The sequence below is a fragment of the Myodes glareolus genome, chromosome 7 (genome assembly GCF_982192425.1).
Source record: "Myodes glareolus chromosome 7, mMyoGla1.1, whole genome shotgun sequence".
NCBI classification, from domain to species: Eukaryota; Metazoa; Chordata; class Mammalia; order Rodentia; family Cricetidae; genus Myodes; species Myodes glareolus.
In genome coordinates, this window is record NC_142032.1 from 44,948,149 (window position 1) to 44,960,434 (window position 12,286).

Genomic DNA, 12,286 nt, shown 5'->3' on the forward strand with positions numbered 1-12,286 from the left:
CACCAATGCACATAAAATTAAACTGTTATTATTATAAAAAAGAAAGAAAGAAAAAGCCCTACAGGATTTACAGGGGTTAAAAATGATGGTGGAGAGAAGAGCCTCAGAAGTCATGGAAATGACCTTGAAGGTAACCACAGCTAGCAGTGTTCCCCAGTACCTACCCACACAGCACAGTCGTAAGTGTGCCACACCCAAAGGTTCTTTTCTTCTCACCGTGATACAATGTGGCTGTTTGTTTTGTATCATGCTTTGTTGATAAGGAAACAAGACCCAGGGAAGGACTGATGCATCAACAACTCTCTGCTGGTGGGATGGGACCTGAACTTTGAACTCTGTGACTGAACCACAGAGGTGGACTCTTCACTGTGTGACCACGAGATAAAGAAGGACCCCGTGGTGCAGAGCCTGTCCCCTCTGGGTTGCCGGGAATTTAGGGGAGCTGCCTTTGAAACTGTCAGTGGGGTGAGGAGAGAAGAGGAAGTGCCGGCTCCGGGGTTTTGACCGCTTCCTTTGCTTAAAGGAGTTTACTTTCAAAATGACTTGGAAAAGGAGTCTGCTGCCAAAAGTGGTTCAAAAACTATGATAGCAGACACATGGACAGCTTATGTCTTCTCTCTAGAAAGTTAGGAGCAAATAGGGTAAAATCTACCCTTTGTTATGGCTTGGCAGTAAAATGTTCCCCACGGGCTCATGCACTTGAATCCCTGGTCCCCAGCTGCTGGTGTTATGGGGACGCTATGGAACTCTTCAGACACGGTTCCTAGCTGGTGGACACAGGCCTGTAGGGTCGGCCTTGGAGGTTGCAGGGAAGCCCTGCTTCTTATCTGGCCCTATGCTTCCTGATCCCTCGCAGTGTGAGAAAGCCACGTCCCAAGCTCCCACTTGCCACAGATGTCAACTGCCGTGCCTTCTCTGCCATGATGGACAGAATCTCTGAAATATGAGCCAGGGGAAATCTCTCTCCCATTCAGTTGCTTCTGCCAAGTGCTCTGTCACAGTGACAAGAAAGGTAATAGCACACCCTTGGGTCCAAATGCATAGTGCCTTAGCTCCGGGAAAGCCACAGTGGCGATTTGACACACAGGCACGTGGGTCAGTGTAGGGGACACAAAGTACTTGGGTCAGTGCAGGGGCATCATGCTCTTATCTAAACTCGAGAAAGAAGAGAGAGTAGATACAGTCATCGTGAAGGAACGGAACAGAGGGGAGACGCTGAAAAAGAAAGTGGAGTCTTGGCCTTTCACCACCTGTGGTAGCCAAGGACTCTGACTCACTAGTAAGGCTCATGCTAACCAGTCATTATATCCATATCAATCTCGACGTTAGTTATTAAGTATAATAACTAATTAGACTCACATATCCAGGACCTGTTGTGATTAACTTTCTTCTTCTCCTCTTCCTCCTTCTCTTCCCTCCCCCTCCTCCTCCTCTTCTTTTTTATTTTCTAGGTTTTGTGTTAAAAGGCCCAACTCTTACCCTGCAAGATCCAGCTGCTTACCTGAGCACCTTCACACTGTGTTTGCTAAGGCATCGGATCACTTGTTCTAAGCACCGGGCACCACATGGATATTGAGACAGTAGCTAGATTGGTTATCACCAGGGAATAGTCTCAAAAAAAAACAGCATAGAAAAGGTGGACTTGCCTTCATTTGGGTGAGAAAGAGCTGATAATTCTCTTTATGGGTTCAGTCTAGAAGGGGAACAACTGTGACGTTGTGCTGTGGTTTTGTGTCACCGTGCAAAGGTCTGTGCACTCAAAGCTTGGCTCCCTACACGGTGGTGACAGTATTGATGGGGTGGAATCTTTAAGAAGTGGGGCTAGCAGAAGGTCGTTACATGACAAGGAGGATTAATGAGAGCTTCAGGGGACTGTATCGATTGTCACGGGAATGGGTTGTTACAAAGCAAGTCTAGACGTTTGCTTCCAGGTTCTCTGTGTGATGCTGTCCTTCAGAAGGCCCGTGCCGCATCAGGGCAAAGTCCCGAGTCTCTAGAACTGTGAGCCAATAAATGTTTCTTCTTTAAAAAGTACCTGGCCTCTGGCATTTTGTCAGCAACACGAAACGGACTAGCAGCCTTTCTAAAATGAAACAATGCACGATATGCCCCAATTCCCCCTACAAGTCGAGTCTCAGGGCTCTATCTTGGGCCTATTTTTTAGAAGACACCAGTCTGTTATTACTTCTTAGCACATGTCCTTAATTCCAGAAGCTCACCAACAGTGGAACGGACCGAGGAAGGCTCACCTGGCTGCACAGTTCCAGGTTCTGGGAGTACACCGCAATTTGCTGTCTCTGCTGCGCCTCCATGGTGTAGCTCGCGATCAGGATGAGGACATCAAAACCAAACTTGTCTGTGAAGGCTTTCAAGTCACTGGTGATGTTGCTATGAAACAGACAGTCCTGAAACGACAGGCATGTAAGATCAATGTCAAACTGCCTGCTTCAGACAGCAGCCACACATCAACTCAGGCCTGTGATGCATTAGGACAGATAGTTATCGTCAGAGCAAGTGAAGTAAATGCTTTGAGAAATTTTGGAAATATCCATGTTCTGGCTTAAAATCCACTTGACTGATTTGTTTTCCCGAACCAAGGAAGGAAGATGTCTCTGCTATTATTATCAATCCTTTAGACAAGGAGTACATTTTTATGCAATATTTATCAAGTATTTGAAAAACACATCTCATCTCATCTCTTATGATACCCATATAAGAATTTCTGTTGGCTTTAATCTCAGCCTGTCACTAGAAAAGCAAGAAGCATTATACACCAGGGGTCTGCGTGATTGTCTCCTTTCTTCCCTCCCTCCCTCCCTCCTTCCCTCCCTCCCTCCTTCCCTCCCTCCCTCCCTTCCTTTCTTCTTTACTTCCTTCCTTCCTTCCTTCCAAAAGCATAGTGAAGTCATCTTCTGTTTCCTGATCCTCATACATGATGTATTCTGATATAGTCTTACTTACAATATTGTTTATTTTTGGGGTGGGGGTGCCTGTAGTGGTTTGAATGAGAATGATCCCCATAGGTTCAGTGATTTGCTCAATTTGTCCCCATTTGGTGGTGCCATTGTGGAAGTTTAGGAGGTGTAGCCTTGCTGGAGAAAGGGGGACGGGGCTTGCCCTGTTTTCAATTTGCTCACCCTGCTTTGTGCTCGCAGTAAAGATGCGCTCTCTCAGCTCCCTGCACCCTTACTCATCACAGTGGACTTCTGTCCCTCTGGAACCGTAGGCCAAGACACACTCCACCTTCTGAAGGTTGCTTGGTCATGGTGTTTTATCATAGCAACAGAAGTAATTAATACAGCATTGAAGGTGTGCACACGTGCATGCACATGTGTATGTGCATGTGTGTACAGGTGTCGAAGCACAACTTTTGGGAGTCAGTTCTTTCCTTCCTTGCTGGGCAGGTCTCTCTTGTTTCTGGGGCTGCTCTGCAAACTCCAGGCTAGTCAGCCTGTGAACATTCAGCCTGTTTATCTCCACATCTCATCTTGCTGAAGGAGTTCTGGAATTACAGATGTGTGCCATCACATCTGGATCTTTTGTGTGGGTTCCGGAGACTGAACACAGGCTGTCAGGCTTGTGCACTCGGATCTGATTAGCCACCTCGCTAGTCCTACAATTTTATTTTCTACTATCACTGTTAGTTTCCATTCAAATCCCTGAAGATGAACTGGGATGATTGGTTGGGGAATTCTTTTCTGAAACAGGGTCTCCCGTATGTGGAGCTGTGGTACTGAAGCCAAGGCTCTGTGCATTAACAGAGCACTCTACAAACTGTGCTGAAGCTTCAGTCCCTCAGGATTTTTTATGGTGGGGTAGAAGCCCAGCAGAATTTTATAACCGCTGTAGTGCTGGGGTTACCTTGCTATATATGGCAACTGCAGAGAAGGCAGGAACTGCAGCATTCCCTGAATGTGACGTCACGTACAGAAATGTTTTGACTTTTCAAGTTATATCAACTTCAGTGAGACCACTTTGCCAAAATTCTCTCACTTCTTTCAAGAAGCACAGTGAAATATTATAACCCCTGGCATTGACATCTGACATAGACTAGCTGCTCAAGAAATACTTATAAAATGACAGTAGAGAAATAAACAAAATCAGTCTGTGCTATACCTCCTCTGTCATAGAACAAACACACACACACACATACACACATGCACACACATGGACACACACGTACATGCATGCACACACTACTAGGCATTATATCAATAAGTTCTACATCTGTGGATCCAAACAACAGTTGAACAGATCACATATGTTTATAAAAAATATGTACTGAACACATACAGACTTGGTTCTTGTTATTATCCCCTAAATACACAACCACTATGTTTAAGTGTTATAAGTCATCTAGATATGGCTTAGAGAATACAGAAGGATGTACATTGTTTAGATATAAATTCAATGCCACTTTACAGAAGACACTTCAATATCTATAGATTTGGGTATTCAAAGAGGGCTTTCAGATACTGAGGAATGGCAGTGCACACATGCACACTCACGCACGCACACACAAACACACTATCATCACCACCAACATCTTCATCATTCTTATTATGTAAAATCAGTAAACTGAAAGTTTATGATTCTCTCAGTGAAAAAATCACGATGTACACTCAAGGGATTTAGAGACTTCTACGCATTATATTACAATAGTAATTGTAATTATGTTTGCTGTGGCACAATATTAAAACTCAAGTATTTACCATAGAAAATGTGATTGTCATGCCACGCCCTCCTAACCGATGTGAACAGCCGAATAGGTACATCGAGTTATAGATTGGTTACCACATTAATATTTGCACAATGTAGCTGCTTGAGACTCCTTACCAGCCACCAAAAATTACCATTCATGCACAGATTCTGTGGTTTCACTGAGTGGAATCGTAAGGTCTATGAGACCCCTAAGAGACCCTAGATGGATGGGGCTTCCATGTGTTGATGAGGCTTGGCTACCTGTTTTGGTTTGTTTGTTTTTTGTTTTTGCTGTTTGAGACAGGGTCTCTCTTCATAGCTCTGACTGTCCTAGAACTCACTAGGGAGACCAGGCTGGCCTTGAACTCACAGAGATCCACCTGCCTGTGACTCCCGAGTGCTGGGACTAAAGGTGTGAGGCACTGTGCAAACTTCTCACGGCAACTGTTCTTGTTAGGGATTTTACTAGATCACTTAGTAAAGAGAAGGTCACTTTCTCCTTTAGGTTAGAGAGAAGTACACACGAGAACCACAAAGCTCTCAGGATGTATTCTTGATGGATCTATTGGTCTGATTTGGAAGTGAAGTTTGTGATGTTCACATACAAGAACCTTGGAAGCATGAGACCCAGAAATCACACTGCCAGCTCCCGTGCTTTTAATCTGTGTCTGAAGGCCATCGCAGCAGTCACGGAGTAGGCATTAGAGAATACATTCGCCCGCGGGAGTTCAGAGTCTGCCTTCTTTGAATCAGACCATCCCTTAAGTGTGATAAGCATTCACTAGAACGCTGCAGAATAGCATTGATTAATCAAGAACCTGGATGTTGGGCTGGGTGCCTCTCCGGATGGAAAGCAGAGCTGATTCTGAAACTTAATGGGAAAGATACTTAACTACAGCTTATCATCAATAACTGGAGACTTTCTAAGAAGTCCCACAATTGTCCTTTCCAAATATTTGACAGAATATGAACCCCCTAACACATTCACAAACCCCTACAAGGAAGGCACACCTTCTGAAGACGTTGTGATGCGCATCGGTGACCATTGCCCTTGTGTCACTTAAACAGGAACAGGTTAATCTGACTTTACATGAGCAGATGCCGATTCAGAAGCATTATTCAAAGCTGTACTTGTGGGCATTCTGCTATTCAAGAACGCTGGCTACATCAGAAGCTGTTTTGATTCTTCTTTGGTATACCGTCATTTCTAGCATCTTGTCCAGTAGCACTGGTACAGTCTCCACCCACACCCCAGACTTACTGAAGCTGCATCTGTCCCTGCATCCCAACTACAAAGCTCTGCATTCGCAAGGGATTGGTCCCCATATTTTCCTGTAACCAGCCCTTGGCACTCTCAGTGCTCTCCTGAGACTTAGCTGGATAACACCCCCACTCCCTGGTTCCTTATACTGATCTCATCACAAAAACACCCTGGGCTGTGAGTTGTAAACACTTTGCTGGAAATTGTTATTTAGCAGTTTAGAGACTAAGTCTAAGAATGTGTGTTTTCATCATGTCCCTTAAGTAAGTCTTGCAGTCTAGATCTTCTGGGTAAGATTGGCCAACCCTCCTATGGGTGATCCCAAACCAAATTCCATGGATATAAAAGAAGTACCGAGAAAAAAAAATCATGTGAGCCATTATGGCACATTATCAAAACTGATACATCTTACATTAGCCTCAAACAAAGATCAGCTTTGATGCCCCAAGCACTTTGATAAATTTGTCCAAGCCAGATCCTATCCTACTGGCCTCAAGATAGTGTCAAGAGTTTCGTATTTAAAACAGTCAAACAAGGGAATGAGTGAGAATCTTCAGGACTCTGGGAGGCACAGTCTGTTTGTTCTGCTTCTACGCTGGTGCTGTTTGCATAGCGTGTAATTTATTCTTGTCTTCTAGCTATGCAGGGAGTCATGTGCTGCAGTGGCTCTTACGTTGCTGACGAGCAACGCTGGCCCTGAGCAAACAGCTCTTCATCATCAGCTGAGCCCTACTGCAGACACAGGTTGGCATTTTATTTCCCCCATCTGCCTCTACCTGATAAATTACTGTTTTAGTTACACGTATACAAATACGATTTGTTAACCTGCTCAGATGTCTGTGAACTGCTTCTTCCACTTGCAGTTAAATTATACGCACACACATGCGTTTCCCACTTAGTTAGAAAGCAAAGGGCTATTCTCTCTACAGTTTACCATGCAACCCCAGGCACAGACGCCCTCTCCATTTCTGAACCTCGCCAGAATTTAGGAATTTTACTTATCATTGCAACTGGGAACTAGTCAGCCAGGCCAGGAAAAATGGCTTCCCATCAGAGCCCAGGTCCCAGAGATTCCATCATCAGACATTTAGAAGGTTGTGAATCTGTTTGCCTGAATAATCCCAAGCTCTGGAATTAGAAAAATCTAGAAAGGTAGGGACCAAAAAAGGGTTGTTAATTCCCAGTTAAAAGTTAATGTAGAGATCTGCAGAATCCTACAACAGCTTGATGATAGTGTAAATGGTGACAATGATTGCAACCCAGGGTGGAGAAGCAGAAATGATTTGACTCCACTTGACCTAATATGAGACCTGAGATTGCGAGAGCCTGGTAGATTTAATAGACTTGTTGTTGGAAATACAGTCAAATGCAGTGGGAGATTCCATTGTTCTAAACTACCATTTTATGTCTTGCTGGATTACTTCAAAAAGTCAGTATTGCAGGCTGGAGACTGGGCTCGGGGGTTAAGAGCACTTGTTGCTCTTGCAGAAAACCTGGGTTCAGTTCTCAGCACCCATGTGGTGGTTCACAGCTGCTCATAACTTCAGAGCCAGGCAGCCCGATGCTCTCCTGACCTTCGTGGGTATCAAGCCTGCATCTGGTGCACAGCTGTAAATGCAAAAACCACTCATACCTAAAATACAATAAATAAATCCAACATCAAAAATTTAAGTAGCAATAAAGCTAGCAACCTATGCAGAGAGAGGAAGGGAGTGGCTGGAGGTGGCACCAAACTTTTCTAAAACAAAATTCAGGGATGATGCTAAATGCTGGCAGCGTCATGGATCACACCAAAGGAACTCAGTCTAAGTAATGTCTGAGGGACATCTAAGTAGTTCAGAGGTGGGCCTTTCCCGGGAGAGAAACAGCACCATCCCCATACACTCTCACCTCCAAGTGTCTTCTAGGCTGCCTTGTTTGTGCTGAGACCCATCTTTCTGCTCCAACTGCTCTTCTCCAAACTGCCAATCACTCCATGTTGACCAATCAATCAAGCATGTTCCCGTTCTTACCCCACTGGGCTTTACCTGCAGCTCCCACAAAGCTGACCCTCCGCCCTTCCTGAGCACGTCCCTTTCCTGACATCATGCCCTCCTGGTGCTTCTCTTTTCACTCACTGGACACTCCTTGGTCATCTTTGCTGGTAGTACTTCCTTATTTCACTGCTAAGTGCTCGCTGCCCCAGATACTCCATGTCCCTCAACTCCACTACCTCCTTGGTACCCACTCTCTTTGGCAATTCCATTCAGAGAGTTTTAAAGTCACATGACTTTAAAACTCCTACTTTCCAATGAATAAGTACACCCACCTGGACTTTATGCATGGGACTATCTGGCCAGTCTCACAACTACAAGATGACCTGACTGAGTCCTGCCCAGTTCCTTCAGTGTTATTAAATGACCCCACCATCCACAGTTACTCAAGCCAAACAGCTAGGGATTATTATGGCACTTTTCCCTCCCCCACTTCACAGCTCACATATTCCATCAACAAACTACTTTAAAACCTACATTGGGTCAAACACTTTTTCTCCATTTCCATGACTGTCTTAGACCCAGCCACCATATCATCTTTCTGGTCTCTATTTCTTTTTTATTTTTAATTCTCTCTGTGCGTGCATGCATGCATGTGTCTGTCTATCTGTCTGTATGCATATATACAAATATGAGTGTGGGTACCACAGAGGCCAGAGGTGCTGGATCCCCTGAAGCTAGCATTCCAGGTGGCTGTGAGTCAGCTGGTGTGGGTGCTGGGGTTCTGACTCTGATCCTCTGGAAGAATAGTGTGTGCTCTTAAGCACCAAATCGTCTCTCCAGCCCCAGCTACCATCATTTCTTGCCCAAACACTGATGGCAACACCCCAACTAGTGTCCCAGGCTCTTTCCTCTCCCTCTGATCAGTTCAAACAGCACCACCCTTGGCTTTTAAAAATGCAAATTAGACCCCAAAAGATGGGTCAGTATATAAAGGGATTTGCCAACTTGAGGTGTATGTCAGGGTAGAAGGAAAGAAGAGACAAGTTGTTCTCTACATGGGTACACACACACACACACACACACACACACACACAAGCGTGTGCACAATGCATAAGTAAATAAATAACGATTTAAAAAATGTAAAGAAAATAATAGCCCTTTGCTATTTCGAACCCTCTTTCCCCATTATTTTATTTTCCTTAAATATGGAGAGGCAAAACATTTAATATCCTTGAGTATAAGGGTTTAAATAAATCAATTAGAATTAGATATCTCAGTAGAAAAACATTTGGAAAGCATAGAAGACAGTTTACAACTGAAATACAAATAACTAATAAATATTTGAACTCATTTATCAGAGAACTTCTTTACTAATAAAATCTTTACCTCTTTTTCTGTCATTGGTAAATATTTCCAAATGGGTACTCACAAGATTTTAGCAACAGAGCATAAAGAAAGAATTGACATGCATGCAATGTTTGTAGACAAAGATATTTATGGACTTATTACCTTAATAAAAGATACTCATAAAGAAAACCTGTATGGCCAACAATTGAGATATTGTCACTAAATTAGGCAACGGTCATGCAAATGAAATTATTATATTACTATTATAGTATTATAATTGTTATTTTACTACTCTTAAAAGTTAAAGAGTTATTAAGAATACAAGAAAATGTTTAAAACAGTTAAGTGCAATCTAATCTCTATGGTATAAAATTGAAAGATATTTTCTTATAAAATTTGGTATTTCTTTGTCATAAAATGTCATATGTGGGGCCGGTGAAATGTCTCAGTAGGCTAAGGCATTTCTTATGCCCTGAGTTTGATCCCTGGGGCCCACAAGATGGAAGAAGAGAACTGGCTCACACATGTTGTCCTTTGACCTTCATAAGTACCTCGTAGCATACTTCCTGCTCCCCATCAACAGAAGCTTAAAATATTAATTAAAAATTCTCATTTGCAGAGAATTAAGACACTCTGATATTACACTGTCACTAGCAGCCAAACTGCTGATCTTTGTATTCCTCTATTTTAAAGTATGTCCTCTAAAGCTTTCTAGTTACGTTCTTGGCATCATTTAGATTATCTTTTTTTAAATTATTCAATATCTTTTTTATTGTTGGAGATTTTCATATATACTTATAATGATTCAATGATAAAATCCATCCCTTATACATTTCCTTACAATACTTTCATTTAGATTATCTTGACTGTGGCACTTTCTACCCAGGTGAGTGTCCCTCTACCTCTGAGCCTCGATCTCCTCAACTATCAGCCCCTACCTCCAAAGAGTACTGTGAGAACAGAGATGATACACAAAGAGCTGGCTTGGGCCTTAGGCAAGCATCAAACAATAGGTTCTTTTTCTCTCCTTGGTCTTTAAGCTGTCAAGAGGCCACTCTCCTCTCAGGGTTTTGAGACTCCATCCAACCACAGGAAGCATTTTGTGAGGTGTGTACATGGAGATTCCTTGTTTGTAGCATGATTCTTTCCTTTATATCCCTCACAACACTTGTGCTTTCTAACGTTGATCATGCTAATCTCTAAGTCATGTAAATGACATCGACAGAAAATCTTCTGTCAGATGATGAAGGGAATGCAAAGTCAAAGCATGCTTTAATAGAGATACTGAGTCACTCTGCACAAAGAGTGGATAGAGTCCCCTTCATATTTCTATCACTCCCTCACCGGTACCTAACAGCCTTCAGTGGGCTTTACTTCTGGCGCTAATTGTTCCACAGAGGCCCAGCATCCTGGGCTACACACCTAATTCAAAGCACTTGCCTTCCTTATCTACTGGCATGAACTAGCTCTGCCAAACCTGATATTCAATAGAGCGCTGTAATATCACTGACAAGGTGTTCCCAGACTTGCTACATCTGTATTATCTTCTTCTGGCAGGAAATGGAAACATCAAGTAAGTGACTGCCATGCGTAGATAGAATGCTTGTAGACAAAAGCCAGTAAGAAGATCAAGACAACCTTGTAGCTCTGCATTTTGAATACAGAGTCTTCAAAGCAGAGACTGACCGACCTAACTTCTGCAAGCAGGGTGGATGGCCCAGATTGCTGAGTTTCTGAAATCTTAGAGTATCGTTTGACATTTAGACTCTGCATGGATTTATTTCTCGACTGAGGGTCATTTTCCTGTGTATTCAAGATCTAAGAAAAATGCTGAGGTGTGGATACAAATGTTCCAAATGAAAGGTTCATGATTTATGCTACCAAATTTCTATGATGATGTTTAAAGTGTTCAGCAATAATAAAGTCTGATAATCTTGACAGAAAAATGATTTATGAGAACACAAAATGCATAAATTAAAATTTTTATTTATTCTGTTTTCCATACATTCTTTAATTGGTAAACAAAGAAACTTTACATACTTTGACTAGACACTTTTTTTTTACATACTATTGTTCTTATTTGTTCTTTTTAAAAGGCAACCCAGGAATCTTAGTGTAGTTAAAATACTTTCCTGGGCCTATTGAAACTAGACTGGATATTAGATTTTGAAAATAGAGTCAGAGAGAGAGTCTATTTTTATCCTTTATAACCCCCCCCCCAAAATCTTTTGGGCAAACTTTTGAGAGATTTGAATATGCAGTAATACAAATTAATGTAAAGTATATATACATATCAATGTGCTTTATTGGATGATTGATTAGCAGTATTGATTTAAGTAAATATTATTTTCCCAGTACAACCTAACAGCATTATATTAAGCACCTGGTGAGCTAAGTCTCATCACCTTCTATGAGCTTCCTGGTGCCCTACAAGGTCAGTAACATTGTCTGTTTTGTACTGGATCAGGAGGCTTGGAGAGAGCTCAAATACATGACAGATGGGATTTCTTTTCTCACTAGTCCACATTCACAGGCTTTATATTAACTCCTGCTTTATCCCCAGATGAGACTCTTCCTCAAGGAAGCCATTACTGAGAAATTTAGCTTTTAGTTTAATAAGAAGTAGTTTTTCTACTGGCTTTTTCCCTGTGCCACTCTATACAAGTCAGTCATGTCCTTGACTTTGACCACCTTGATTATGAAGCGTGGCTTATGATCACCATGCTCCATGATAAACTTCCAGTTTCTCACCCACTAAATACAAATGTGGGATTAAGTTAATTATGGACTATTAATTATATGTAAGAGCCTAAAATTGGAAACCCAAAGACACTTCTATAAAGAAGAATGTCGAGATGTTCTTGCAGGAACATATATTTTTTCTTCCCACCCCTCTGGTTTCATGTAGCTACGGATGGCTCTAGTGGAGGATTGTCATAAGCTTCTGATCCTCCTGCCTTCTACTTTCAGCCATGAGGATAGCAATGTGCCATCACACCTG

General features: G+C 42.4%; 1 protein-coding gene across 9 annotated transcripts in view; it reads right to left on the reverse strand.

Annotated features, from left to right (window-relative positions):
* Prune2 (prune homolog 2 with BCH domain) overlaps positions 1-12,286 on the reverse strand; it is a 253,120-nt gene that overhangs the window by 101,354 nt on the left and 139,480 nt on the right. For all 9 annotated transcript variants that reach the window (XM_087908047.1, XM_087908050.1, XM_087908054.1 and 6 more), the window contains exon 7: positions 2,250-2,405. In XM_087908047.1, the coding sequence (XP_087764173.1) occupies positions 2,250-2,405 (156 nt within the window). The remainder of the gene's footprint in view (positions 1-2,249; positions 2,406-12,286) is intronic.